Source organism: Elaeis guineensis, chromosome 2 (genome assembly GCF_000442705.2).
Source record: "Elaeis guineensis isolate ETL-2024a chromosome 2, EG11, whole genome shotgun sequence".
Taxonomy (NCBI): Eukaryota; Viridiplantae; Streptophyta; class Magnoliopsida; order Arecales; family Arecaceae; genus Elaeis; species Elaeis guineensis.
The window spans coordinates 124,214,376-124,228,948 of NC_025994.2; the positions used below are offsets into that span (position 1 = coordinate 124,214,376).

General features: G+C 41.6%; 2 protein-coding genes across 3 annotated transcripts; both read right to left on the bottom strand.

Moving 5' to 3' along the window:
- Positions 1–48: 48 nt before the first annotated feature.
- On the bottom strand, positions 49–9,135 carry LOC140855178 (class I heat shock protein-like). Of its 2 annotated transcripts, XR_012138200.1 has the most exons (3): positions 9,004–9,135; positions 1,622–2,786; positions 49–1,427 (listed from the first exon to the last, which is right to left on the bottom strand). XR_012138200.1 is itself a non-coding variant. In XM_073250942.1 (2 exons), the coding sequence occupies exon 2, from the start codon at positions 1,997–1,999 to the stop codon at positions 1,718–1,720; it is 282 nt and encodes a 93-aa protein (XP_073107043.1). In that variant the 5' UTR covers positions 2,000–2,786; positions 9,004–9,135; the 3' UTR covers positions 1,479–1,717. The 2 variants fall into 2 exon arrangements, 1 of the variants encoding a protein (XP_073107043.1); XM_073250942.1 differs by lacking the exon at positions 49–1,427 and having other exon boundaries at positions 1,479–2,786.
- Positions 8,840–12,841, bottom strand: LOC105057553 (uncharacterized). Its single transcript, XM_010940231.4, has 2 exons — positions 12,644–12,841; positions 8,840–12,542 (listed from the first exon to the last, which is right to left on the bottom strand). Exon 2 carries the CDS (start codon positions 12,489–12,491, stop codon positions 9,210–9,212), a length of 3,282 nt encoding a protein of 1,093 aa, XP_010938533.1. The 5' UTR covers positions 12,492–12,542; positions 12,644–12,841; the 3' UTR covers positions 8,840–9,209.
- Between the last annotated feature and the right edge of the window lie 1,732 nt (positions 12,842–14,573).

Here is a 14,573-nt window from a genome sequence, read left to right on the forward strand (position 1 = left end):
TTTTGACCTCCTTAGGTTTCAGTGGTAAAGACTTAGCCATCAAAACTTTAAAATGTAGAAATTAGCCTGTAGAAATTATTTTATGGATTAATCATATCCAGATCTCGGGACGTTATGGGGTTTTGCATTTTTATGAACTTCTATTTGGTGCAACCAGATAATTAAACTTAATTTCGTTGGATTGCATTGGCGGAGTTGGTCATGTGCCAGCACATACCGGCAAAACGATATGGTGATAGTGTGGGGCGGGCGGGCGGGCGGACGATGATGGGGAGGAAGGTGGCGGAGGAGCTACGGGAGTTGTGGGGGATGGCACTACCAATCACCGTCATGAACTGCATCGCGTACCTTCAGGCTGTGGTCTTAATGGTCGGCCTCAGCCGCCTCGAGATTGCTGGCAGTGCCCTCTCCATTGGCTTCACCAACATCACCGCCTGCTCCGTCCCCATTGGCCTCGCCTCCAGCATCGGCTCCCTCTGCTCTCAAAATTTATGGCTCCTGTAATTGGGACCTCATCTCCCTTTCCCTCCAGCGCACCATCCTCCTCCTCCTCGCTGTTGTCCTTATCTCCCTTCTTTGGAATAATCACAGCCCGATCCTACTTGCTTTGAGCCAGGACCCGACCGTCACCACTACCACCATGTCGTACTGTCTCTATTCTTTAGCGTGTGTTTTGACGAATGCCTTATCTGCAGCCGCTCCGTGTCGCCTCCGCTCTCTGCCCTCATACTGGCGCTCCAAATGCTGGAGCACCTTCCTAGCCTTTGCCTCTGGGGTCCTCAGGGTGGCACTGGCCGTGGCGGCGACGAACCTCCACATCATGGTATTCTTTCTCGTCGGTGCTTCGGTTGGCGTTGCCGAGTGGTGCTAAGGTGTGCTTGGAGCGATGGTGCTGGACCAGATCGCCGCCGTCCCTACCCACCCATCCTCATCCAATACACCACGCACATTGTCCCCCCGGCGACCAGGATGTTCCCTTGGGGCATCCCCTTCCTTTCTCCTTTCCCACCACCATGCCACTTCCCTTCTTCAGGTGTTTCAAAACTATACCGTATAGCTTATTAGCTCGTCCCGTATCTTCAGTAGACAAGAGGCCGGTCCAGCAAGTCTGTTGGCAAGCCTGTAAACTTGCCCTCCACCATTCCCTTGCCTGTTCTAACTGAACCATTAGTTCGCCATGTTATCCTTTGCTCCCGAGGCTCGCCGCCATTAGCCTTTGATTTCTTCAATTGGGTAGTAGAGCAGCAACAACGGCAGCAAAAGTAGCGGAATAGGCATTCTTCCATTTGTTTATGTATACGATGCACCTATACTGGATACTTGGTGATTGAGAGGGCGAGGAAGAAGGGTTTTTATATATAATCATGCATTGCTTGGATTAACTTCTTGAATCCTATGCTAGTGCGGAAACAAGATGGCGATGGATTCTGCAAGTTGTATGAGAAAATGCTGGCTTGTTAACAAATATTTCAAAGCTATTTAAAAGAAGGGAAAATTGAGAAGATTAATAGAGGGAATATCAAAGTTTAAACTGATACTACCCACACGGATTTACATTTATTTGGAGAAGGCGACTCCTGGATAAAAACAGGGATAGATAGATAGATGGATACACACCTACCGTGCTTAAGAACAAGAGCAAAACCACCCCAGGGAAAACAAAGCGAATAGCGTAGATCGATCTTCTCCTCTTGTAATTATAGATAAGGAATAATATTTAATTGACGGTGATGGATTTGATATTGCGGGGCTTGTTTCTGTCAAGCACCTTGGGCACGATGACGGTGAGCACGCCGTGTTCCATGGCGGCCCTGACATCGTCGAGGCGGGCATTGTCCGGGAGGCGGAAGCGGTGGCAGAACTTGCCCGTGGAGCGCTCGATGCGGTGCCAGGTGTCGGACTTGTCCTCCTGCTCGCGGGTGCGCTCGCCGCTGATCTGGATCTGCGGCCCCGCCATCCCCATCATCATCATCCGCGGTGGACAGCTAGCCCACTCCATGGTTTGGATCAACCAAACTCTTCCTTTTTCTGATGCCACAATAGATGCTGCCTCATTGACCGAGTGAAAATAGTACACGGTGTAATGCCTGTCGAGTGGATCAGCAAGACTTCACTTGGAGTAGGAGCATCGTGCTGCCATGCACCATGAATTGCATATGATTAGTGGTTAGAAGCCTAGATGATTGAATCGCGTTTCTCATGTAGTAGATTGCCAATATTTAAACTACTCTGTTTGGCACCAATTGCACCGGATGGTTGCATCTAACACTACCATCCTAAGTTGCATGCAATTCGTTCATGCCCGTAAAATAACTTCAGTTTTTCACGATAAAATCTAATTTTTACAATGAACGGTTGAAACCAAATCTGCAGACGTGAGTGACAGCCAGCAAATAGACAACAAATAGAACTTTGCCGCAGGTGCTTGCTCATGCCATCAACAAATGGAACGCTTTGAGTTCTCATCAAGTGGTCCAAGGAAGCCACAAACAGCTAAATTTCTACAAGAATGTGGAAGATCGCAGAATAACTGCGATGAGTAAGAGAGGTAAGGTCTTTCAACAATATCAAATAACTACCATAATGCGAAAAAGGAGTAAATACGTGCGACTGCAATTTGAGAGTACATGACCAAAATTTCGTGTACATGACCGTGTCACAACAAACCCTCCATGCTGTCGGCAGGATGGGAGAACGCATCATATCTCAAAATATAACACCAAAGTTTTTGAGACTTCTCATCACTCCTGCAGCCGTCCGCCATGGTTTATCAAAGTAGGAAAAGCCTATCGAGGAAACATTTCATCATATTAGCATTTATTACGGGCCACTAGATTTACTGAACAACAGATAAATTTACAAATACCACATACGCGTCTGCAAGACAAATATGGATGTGTTGCTTGAACCCCTAAAATGGGCAACAAAAATAAATTAACCGCATACATGCTAGCAATAATGCCAATCGCCAAAAATGCCATCACTCGCAGGAACTCATTCGACTGCCAGCAAGCTTCAGAGGATTTACTCTAAACCAGTCCAACACAAGTTTCTCTGGAGACAATATGCTGCTGCATATATTCATCTACTAGCATCAGCTTCTGACTTTTAAAACAGGCAATTGGCACGACCAAGTGCCTATTTGGATATCTTTATAGGATTGGACTGAAAAATACTAACGCCAAATTCCCTCATCCAGAAATGGACGCAGGAAATCAATACATCACAGAAAATGATAAAGAACAATTTTTTTTTTAAAGAAAAATTTATACATCACTGCAGGATGAACTCACAATAAGTACTTATGAAAACGCTCCGCCAGGAAACAGAAAATATCTTTAATGTTGAATCCATACCAGGTTGTCGCCTCAGCTCACCATCAAACGTGCTCTGCCAAACTTCTTTTGTGGTTTAATTGAACAGATAGACATGTTCAGGTGTGAGTACATCAACATGGTGCAGGTGGGCCTCTCTCTCTCTCTCTCTCTCTCTCACACACACACACACACACACACACACACACAGGCACACGAGAAAAGGTCTAAATTCTGCAGATGAAATAGAAACTAATTGAAAGACCTCTCAGAAAGAGTTTTCTGCAATTGTTATGTTATGCAAAAGAAAGGAAGCATGGTGAACAAGGTGGGGAGGCATCAAGACTTCAAATTAACTTTTATATACAGCATCAAACTTCAACTAAAAGACGTATAATAAAGAGAAACAACAAGACGAGCAAAACATGGCAATTAGAGCTTAGATGAACAGGAAGAAAGTGTGGCCCCAGAAACCAGAAAATCACACAGCATCAAAGAACTAGCACCACGAACCAAAGTCCAAGAAACTCTCTAACTCTTACAAGCAAGCACATCCAGCAAACAATCCACTGCAATAAAAGAAAAACATGACAATCGAACAGGGAGATAAGAAGACAGCGGACGAGGTCCTTAAAACCAACAAGTTATATACACTATACACAGAAAAGCCAGTTTCCAAAAGAAGCAAAAGCAACAATCAGCACTTGCAAGAAAAGGGGGAAAAACATGCAGCCAAAATGACCATCTATATTGATGTTCTTTCCATTTCTAAATGAAATAGTTAAAAGAGTATCCCATGTCCTACAAGTGCAGATCTGCCACATTTTTCCCCATTGATATCGTAAAAGAGAGCGCCACACAGAAGTCCTTGCACCAAATATAATCAATTCTGTTGCCAAAGGCCATACGGTTGCTGAAAGGTCAGTCAAAAGAATTTTAATTCCACAGAAGACGAGAGGAAGCAGCCATATGTCAAGTGAACCCACTTAGGACTGGTACCATTGAAGAATTATTTAGATGTAACTAGCAAATAATCAATAAATAATTGATTTTTTTTTTCTGGCAAAAACATAGCAAATCAAACTATTTCCAAGATGAACGTCAGACATTGTGTATGTCTATCACTAAGCTTTGCTTTTGAGTTAGTGACCAAGTCACCAACGTACATGGGTTGGTCATAGAGCAGAACTTCAAGTCGAGAAGGCTCCATGCAGAGCTTTACCTTGGGGTCTTATGACCAGCTGTCAACCTGATGGCTACCTGCATGGCATAGGATCCTTTTCCACTCGAACCGACCTGCATGGCTGATCTATCTTGGGTCGGCGTTGGTTCAATTTGGTATATAGCTGAACGGTCCATTTCGGGTAGGTTCTTGGTCTCAACCTTGCAACCTATCCATGCACCGACTAAATCTACCATATCAAGCCTAAGCTTATCCCAAAATGAAGTAGAGCAGTTTAAAAAGAGTATGCACTTAGTTACAAATCCTCAATCCACCATATTACCATCTTTCATCTTGGAAGGGAAAAAACAAGAGAGGGAGAAGCATCAAGGATAAAAATGATGTCCAGTGCACGAGGCTCCCACCATGCAGGTTCTGGAGAAGGTCAGACATATGTAGCCTTATCCCCACGTGCAGAGAATTATTTTGTGTTTAAAACCCATAACACCTAGGCCATAATTGAGCAACTTTACCATTAAGCTAAGGCTCGCTCTTAGAGAAGCGTCAAGGATCTTTCCTCAAAAGGATGTGTGACTTCCATGCATACTACATTCCCCCTTCTCATCCTTTACTTTTCCAAAGCATAATGTTATTATCAGGTAATTCAATAGAGAAATTCATCAAGACCAAGCAATGACAACACTCGATTCAATTTTTTTGCTCAGCTGAGATTCATGGTTAGAAAATATTAAAATGTTAAAATTTCCATTTGATGTGCATGGTTGATTTTATCCATCCCAGGGAATGGATGGACCTAGGCTGGACCAAAGCCTATCCTGGCAGGCAATTTTCAAGATAGGCCCGGTCTCTAATTTTTCAAACTTCAGGTTATATAAGAGCTGACAAATTAAGGCCCGAATGAAATTCAAGTTGGCTTGGGCAACCCCTAGCTCAAGCTTGGCAAGGAATCCAAATGGTATGAAATAGTATATATTTATATAAATGTAATATATTTATATAAATGTAATGAAATATAGTGCAGCCATCCATTCTATTTTGATGGATAATCTAGATTTGCTTCAAGTCTCCCCAAGGCTTTGTTAGAATACCCTAGATTTGGCCAAGCCCTCCCTCACTGATGGTCACCCATCATCTTCTGTACAGAACATCCTCCAAGCATCACCTATCCTCGATCATCAGCTCCTCCCTTTATCCTATTGCAGCCCAACCCTTGGCTTTGCTCTACCCTCGGCCCCTTGGCTCCACTTTCAGCCTTCCTCTCCACCCTCAACTCCTTAGCTCTGTCCTTAGCAGCTAAACTCTTTCTCTCCACCTTGAACCTTGGTTCTACCCAAAGCCCTTCATCTCTATCCTTGGTCCAGCCCTTGACTTTGTCCCTGACCCTACCATTGGCTCAATCCTTGGTTTTGTCCTTGAAATTGACACTCCCTCCAACTACACATTGTTAGATGATACCTTAGCACACTGTAAGAGAGAAGGATCAGATTGCTTGCACCCTTGGTGGAAACTACCACTCCCTCACATGCAGTTCAAGCACCTTATTGGAAATGCAGATTTGGCCAAAACCTCTTGATCAAAGATGTGCCTTCATCTTCTACACCTATGCTGCCTCATGCAGTTGGACAACGTTGGGCTTGGATGGATATCGGTTCCAGCTTGATCTAGGGCCCAAGCTAGGCTTGGGTCTAGTGCCTAGAAAAGTTTTGAGCTTAGACCTAGCTTGACGCTTGAACCAAGATATTTGGACAGAGCTCAACCAATTGTTGGGCTTAGTGTTTATAAAAGTTTCAAGCTAGTTCAGCCCCAACTAAAACATTGGAACCAAGCTTGGGGATAGGATGGCCAAACTTACGCCCCAGCCATTTCCTGCTCCATCTACTTTCTCTGACTATTGCAAGGTTCTCTTTTTTAAGCAATAAATCTTTTCCATGACTCCCATTATACTTTTCTTGGTCTGTGTTTAATCTTATTTCAACCTTAACATAGTTCAATTCCATCTCTTTAGACAAGCTTCCTCCATGTCATTCTCGCATGAAAATATGCCATCCAAATTGTTTCATTAACTTGTCCTATTTTGGTGCAAAACCTAAGCATCATGTAATTTAATCACTGTAAACTTGTCCTTTCATGTTGCGGTAAAGATGGGAACTGAACCAATGGCAGGGACTTCCTGGCTTTGTGCTAACCTGAGCAATAGGAGGCATAGGAAAGTAAAAAGGACAAAAGCGGATGAACGATTAGAAGAACCAAAGATGGAGCTTGTAGAGAAGGGACTGACTTAGGTGCTTAAAGAAGCTTAAATCACGAAATTCAGAAATAAGTCTATCCAAAGATAACTTTATAAAGATCAGAACAAGTGATTTTAATTTTTCCAGGCAAGTGGACTTAAAGCAAATAAAACAATTCCTAGTAATAAATCAGCAAAGATACCTGTAAACATTATATTAGCTGAATGATTACTTGGATTTCTCACAATTAAATCTACCATACCCTAAATCGGATTGGAAGAATGGCAAAAAGAACAGGATAAGCAACTTCAAGAATACAATAAAGCAGGTACTCAGCAACTGTGCTCATCATCACCATGATATTAAGGTAAGCTAGGAAAGGAAAAAAACTGGTACAGTGCCTTGGTATACAGGAAAACAATTATGAAAGTAATACCCATCCCTTCATGCAGATTGGATAATTGACATTAAAGCATAATTGCAAATTCCTAGTAAAGTGCGACAACCCTAGACTAATATGCATAAATATCAAAAATAAGACTAATATAAAAATAGAAGTTCTAGCATTGAAGGGTTTTATCAATTAATGAGACTGCTACATGCAATGCATAAAAAATCTAGTAGTATGGACAAACATCAAGGCTTATAATTTACATGACCACATCATAAATTCCATAAGTTATGGGAATAAAAGAAAAAAAACACATTCATGTTGTAAAACCTATTAGCAACAACATTGCCCAATTAGCTTCCCATAATGGCAAATGAAGAATTTAGGCTATGTGAAAGACTCTATAAGTAGCACTGTCGAAGGCAGACCAGACACTCACTTAGGTGCTCGGGCAAAGCACAACAACTTCGAAGCACCCAACAGTCCCCAAGTGAGACGGGTTTAGAAAGGAGACACATAGGCGAGCACTTGGGTAAAAGCGAGAGGCATCTGGACAACTGGTTCTGCAATTCCAGTACTATTCTTCATATCCCCTTTATGCCCTTCTTTTAAGAGTCGCGTTAACTTTTGTTTTGAGAGCACTTTCGAATACCCAATATAAATGAAAGGCTAATGGAAGAGGCAGATTCAAAGGAGACAGATGAGGAGAATGGTGATTATAAATCCAGTAGAGATGGAAGTGATGAGAGTTCATGGGATGCGCTTTCGTCCACCCAATATAAATGAAAGGCTCATGGAGGAGGCTGATTCAAAGGAGATAGATGAGAGAATGGTGATTATAAATCTAGTAGGATGGAAGTGATGAGAGTTCATGTGATGAGTATTGCGATAATGCTCAATGGCTTGAAGACACTCTAGCATGTCTTTTATCTTGCCATGGTTTGTTTAGAAACATGTTTTAAAAGTGGTATCTTGATGCCATAACTTTGTAGCTACTTTAGGATGTAAGTTGTATAACTTTTTCCATTTGTTGTTTAAAAGCACGTTATGCAATGTCCTATTTTGATCTGATGTTTTAAAGTGTAGAATATGATATTTCATGTTCTCAATGAACTGATGTTTTAAAGTGTAGAATATGATATTTCATGTTCTCAATGATTACGATTTAAGATGTTAAAACTTGAGTGATTAATTTTAAGATGTTTGTTGTTTATAGATACATTATTTACCTATAGTGCATTTATTGAATTTTTTTGTAACTAAGTGCCTTGCTTTATATAGGCAAGCAACTTTCTGGTGCATAGAACCTCAGATCATATGGGACCCTATTGCCTTAAAGGCAGCTATTGCTTTTGACAACTAGCCTAAAGTAGGCTAAGCAGATGAACAAACAAAGACACGCTGATGACAGGCTTAGGTATGCACACACTAGCATATAAAATAGATTACAAACATGAAGACAAAATAAAAAAGGAGTAGCATGTCAGGTTGTAAAGTATCTAGAGTTTGATTCCCGCTTCCCATCATCATCCAATAAAATGCATAGGGTCTCTGTCCCCTCCTACTCTTAGAAAGAAAGTAAAATGTAGAAAAATCAAACTAATGTAAAACCTAGACGACTCATCATTAACAAATAGGAAATACAGACAATGGTTATTTGGTGCAGATGAACACCATCAAGGAGCAAATGAAATTGCATATCCCAGGGAAATCCAGTCAAATGTGGATAAAAATACCATAGGTCCACAGAGGTGCATTAATGCCAAGAAGACAACATATATGTATCATTTACAATCAGCATTTTTAATCTCAGTACAACAAGTAGAAAGAACAACTGACTAACAATATAGAAAGCATGACTAGACATCAGTCTCATCAATGCAGTACCTTCTGTAGGCATCTCAGAGGCTGAGATCTGCAACACCTGCAAAATGACCAGATCAACAACAAAAGCAGTTCCAGCACATTCATTGCTGAAGATGGGAGTCCAGTAACCATCACAGAATGATTACATCCATTTGCAATGCATAAGAGAATGTACGAAACTTGATTCCACCATGAAACAAGTGGAATATTGAACAAGAAAGTCAATCTTAATAGAGCCTGCCACTGCACTCAGCCGAACCACAGTAACAATCTTTCTGCTTTATGTTGCCGTCCGAATCACGAACCTGATCTATCATATAATTATAGTGATATGTTAGCTCTTGTAATGGAGGAATATTATCAGCAGCAAAGAACATTATGTGTGGCATTCTCTTGTCATCATGGTCATAAAGAACATTTTGTGCATAAAGGTTGGGTGAACAGCTGTGATTAATAAATCTTCCCACATTTCCATATTCAGCTGCATCAATGGTGAAACCTACATCCTCAACTGTCTCACAATTTGAACTAGACTGCAAGCCTGGTATAAGGGTAGGGAGGCCTTCCCACAGAGACTGATCATCATAGTTATGACCTATGTCAAACAGGTACTCATCATTGTTTCTCTGTTCAGCTTCTGTATCCTGAAGCAGCTCTCCTACATACTCACATATAAAGCTTCCTGATGGTATGGAGTTCAGCGATCTCACCCCCCAACCCCTTGATACGGTTTTGAAGATCTCTAGTTGTATATTGATGCCATGCTGGCTGACCCTGTTATGGCATGATGGAGGGCATCTGCATGAGGGACCGCACTCATAAACAAGGGGCTTTGCTTGCACAATAGCACCATTGAAGTTAAAAGGAATTTCACCTCCATTTTTAACTGCACAAGCACACTTGTTAGAATCTGAGCAGCCACCTGTGCAGTCGCAACCCTTGGGAGGAGTCTTGACATACCATGAAGGGTATATGGTCTTGGTTATATACTTAAAAGGTGGTGGTTTCTCATCATCAATCATATTGATTGCGCAAATGGGTATCTTTTCCTTTGCATCAGATACATCACGTAAGCATAGGCCTTCCCGTACTTTGGACTTCATTGACCTTTTGACTTCTTGCAGGCCAACTACTGGCTGATTTGGCATCCTTCTTAATTGAAACTTGAAAACCAAAAAGCCATGAGGCGCTCTCTCCTGCCAATATCTCTCCACAAAATACAACCCATCATATGTAAAGGTTGAGATTATCTTTGACTTTGCATCATAGGAATCACTTCCCTTTGACTCTTTGTAACCATAAATGACCCTCACAGGAGTCATCGAGTCTATACTGTTTTTTAATGCCAAATTTCCGCGTTCAAGTTTCTGATCTCCAGCTTGCTTGTCTCCTCCTCCAGGGTTTCCTCCTGCACCAGAATATATCAGGATATCTGCATCTGAACTGTCTGTGTCATCAGGGTAACCTCCAGATGCCACAATACTGGTTGCCACAGGTTTACCATTTAACTTCATGGAATCAATGCCACCTTGAAATGGACGGTGGATGCCAACAATTGACAGCTCGACCCTATAGTGGAATTCATCCCCAACTTCAACTCCAGGAACATTTCCTAAGATTGGCTCGCCAGTGTTCACCCATTCTTTGTTCTCCTTGAGAATACCGGCAGCCGTCAGGTCAACCCGTTTAATCTTGCCTATCTGCTTTGACTTGGATTCCTCATTTTGCAATAGCTTCCTGCAGATCAGTTGAAACAAACGCAGAGCTTTCTTAACTTTATTCCGAGCAGTAATGTCCTCACTACCAGCATTGTTGTTATTCCAGTTAGAAGGAATTACAGGAGTAACGGTGACACTGAATTCATTAGGTTTTCTATACACGATTAGGGCTTTCTCATTTTCCTCGCTTCGAGGCACTAAATCTTCCTTATCCTTTCGTCCATTCAAAGTTGATTTCTTACTCAACATTTTTTCTTCTTTCTTCACTTTGCCTCTAGGTGTAACAGAAAGGGATGCATGAGACTTTCTGCCATGCCTCCACGGACAGTTCTGAGCTGCCAACAGACACTGCACAATTAACCTATCCCCATGAGCTTCCAATGCCTCAAATTGTTGACTTTGAGCACTTGTACCACGGTCTTCATTCTCTTGTTTCTCTGAAAACTTTCTCATAATATTCTTATTATCCTTCTGAAGCTTCGCAGACAACTTATTTATTGCTCTTCCCACCGATTTCCTATCTCCTCCAAACTGCGACCTTTCAACAAGACTAGATGGCTTTCTCTTTTGCGCTTCTGCAATCTGAAGGTTATCGTTGACTAGTTTCAGGCTGCAGCCTTCTGACTTTCTCTCATATGCTGATTCGGATAATTTTTTCCTCTCATGATGTTCTTTCAGGATATCCTCTTTCATGCAACTCTTCAAGGCAGTTTTAGCTTGAAACTTGTCACTTGTTTCTTTAAATGTCTCCTGGGTTAGCTTATAATCACGGTTTCTTAGCTCATTATCAACTTTTTTAGTAGGTACAACCTTATCTAAGCCTTTGACAGACAATGAGCGATTCACCACAGGCATCTTCACCCAATCCAAGCTCTTTCCCTTAGATGAAGCAGAAGCAGGCTTAGCATGGGCTTCACTTCTAGTTTCTTGATTGCTTTGTTGAATCTTCTTTGTATCATTCCCTTTCACAGTGCCATCAACAGCCTCATCAGTGTATGCATCCATGTTTGGAACTTTGACTGCTAATGGCTGCTTCACCACATGCTGCTTCTCCCCGTCCAAAATATTACCTTTAGCAGGTGCAGCTTGAGCTTCTTGATCACCCTCTTGAATCTTCTTCTTACCATTTCTTTTCTCCAAACTATCAATGACTTCATCAGCAGACACAACCTTGGCTGGACCTTCCGTCACCAGTTGCTGATTCACCAAACATTTCCTCTTTTCATCCACACTCTTGTTTTTGCAAGGACCTGTGGCCACAATGTCTAAGGACTCCTTGCTCATCAGAGAAGCATTTCTACCACAACCAACAGGAAAATCCCGGACTGCAGAGATCATTCTCCTTTTTGGAGGAGGATATGTTCTTGTATGTACAATTCCAACTGGTTCAGGAAAAATTTTTGCCCCCATCTCTTCCTTCTTGGTTTCAGCTCCAAGATGTTCCAAACATTTCAATGAATCCACATCGTTATGGCTCAAAATTTCTGCCAAGCCGGTCAATTCCGACACCTCTTGCTTTGAAATCATCGATGATCCCACTTCATCCACCCGCTCCAAAGAAGCTGCCTCCTCCCCAACTGCCGGAAACTCGACGGCGTCATCAGGCCGAGGCCTCTTATTGAAATTTGACACCCCATTGGGGTCCAATTCAACAGAAGCCGGATGCTCATTGATGGGTTTCACATTCGCCACAGCAGCAAGGGGGCCACATCCTTTGGGCCATTGCCGGATGGCAGACACCTTCCGCTGCTTATATTTCACGGGAACGGTGGGGGCCGACACCTCCAACATGTCGCCGCCCGTCCTTTCTTCAGTTCATGGCCACGAAGTTACCCAAGAATCCTAAATCAAAAGAAAAATCAAAGAAGAACATGGAAGCCCTAGCTTGGGCAGGGACCAAAAACCCTAAATCAATTGGAACGAAGAGGAAGGGAGAGGCTGACCTATTGATTGGAGGCAGCTTCGGGGCCGATGGAGGCAGAGGAAGTTGCCGGTGGGGAGGTATTGGCGGTGGGACAGCTCCTCTATCTTCCGTCGGTGATCGGCACAGGAAGGGTGGGATGGAAGGGGATTGGGTGGGACGCAGGGAAGTAGAGATTGTTGGAAGGGGAGGGGTAGGGGGAGGGGCAGATTGTTGGAAGGGGAGGGGGAAGGGGAGGGGGCGGGGGGACCTTGCGCGGGGGATGGAGATGAATGGCTGAACTAGGGTTTTGCTGAGGGGTACATCGGATTCTTACATGGGCTGCGAACCGATAAGTGGAATCAGCAATAATCTGGACAGTTTTGGTTAAGCGGTCAGGACTTCAGCAAGATTTGACCCTTGATCTATATCCAGCGGTAGCGCTGGGGCTGTATCTTTCTCCAAAAAGATTTTTATTTTTTATGGTACGGCATCAACCGTTGGATTACATCTTATACAGATTTAAAACAATCCAATTTTCTTCCACTTGCACACATCTGAAAGCAGATGTATGTAATCTAAAAATTTTACATTGCAAAAGAAAGAAACCATTCTTTCGCACCAAAGATACAAGCCAAAATACAGATTAAAACATAATTTTTAAAAAATAATATTTATATATAAAATATGATAAAAATTTAAAAAAAAAATATGTGACATATATGATTATTCTCGAAGGTAGTGTTTGATAGCTAAAATGGCATTCCTGGAATAGGAATACCAATTCTCTAGAATACTTATTTATCGTCTCTATTTCAATTTTGTGTTTGGTTGAAAATCTATAGAGCCCATCAAGAATAAAGTAGTGTTATTCTCTAATCTAGAATAAAATAAAATTTTTTCTCATGATGGATTTAGAATAAGCTATTCCATGGTCCAACATGAAATAGCTTAAACCAGATAGAAGGGAATAAAGAGTAATTAATGCACCTTTTGACTGAAATCGCTAAATCCATGGGCCCCACCGCCATTTCATAGTATATTTAGAGGAATAAAATGGAATAAGCCCTTATTCCATCTTATTCTCGGCAACCAAATACTATTAAACAGATTTGCTATATATTAAGTGCAAACTGAGTTTGATACCCATACGGCCATACCCATCAAATAGGTGGCACTTTTTTTTGATAGAAAAATCAGATGGTCCAAACAAAAAAAACCAATCATAGCATGTATTGGGTACATACCAATAGGTCGACTCGGATCGATCCAACTTCAAGTTGAGCTTCAAGCTAGGGTCGAAATAATTTAAATTGGGTTGAGTCTAATTATAGGGTATGTTGGTCTTTCGGATTGGACTCGAATATACTTTTGATCTGATTCAAACTCAAGCCTAAATTCAAACTTGATTAATAGCCCAAATATCTAGTTCGAACCCCATCCCTAGCCAAGTGATTTTGGCTGTTTAGGATGAATCATTAGTTAGCCCTATTTCTAATCAATTAGCTAATTATGATAATAAAATATTAAAATATTTATGAACTTTTAGATTGTTATTTGCTCTCCTTGTTTATATATTATCCATTCATTTTTTTAAATTTAGGCCAGCCCAATATTTGACCCAAATAAGTAATTTGACTTGATCGGATTGGATTTACATTGGACTTAAGCTTAAGTGCGGGCAGGGCTCAGGCCTGAATTTTTAAAAATTTTTGAACCTAAACCCAAAGTCTAAAAAATATTTTGAGTCAGGCTCGAATAAAAATGTGGCTCGACCCATCCCGGCCTATTGCAAGCCTTATATGCCAAGTACACAAAATATTAGTCTATCTAAAATTTTCTTCAAAGTACACGTACTTCATACATATTTTTGAACCATTTTACACTTCATGCCATCACCAAGCATGCATATAGAGATGAAAAAAATATGAGCATTGATGAGAGGGAGCGTTAGATGTATGGCTTTCTTTTTT

What these genes read in the sequence shown, in the direction of transcription:
- LOC140855178 (XM_073250942.1), bottom strand. Translation starts at nt 1,999, where the DNA reads ATGGAGTGGGCTAGCTGTCCACCGCGGATGATGATGATGGGGATGGCG.
- LOC105057553 (XM_010940231.4), bottom strand. Translation starts at nt 12,491, where the DNA reads ATGTTGGAGGTGTCGGCCCCCACCGTTCCCGTGAAATATAAGCAGCGG.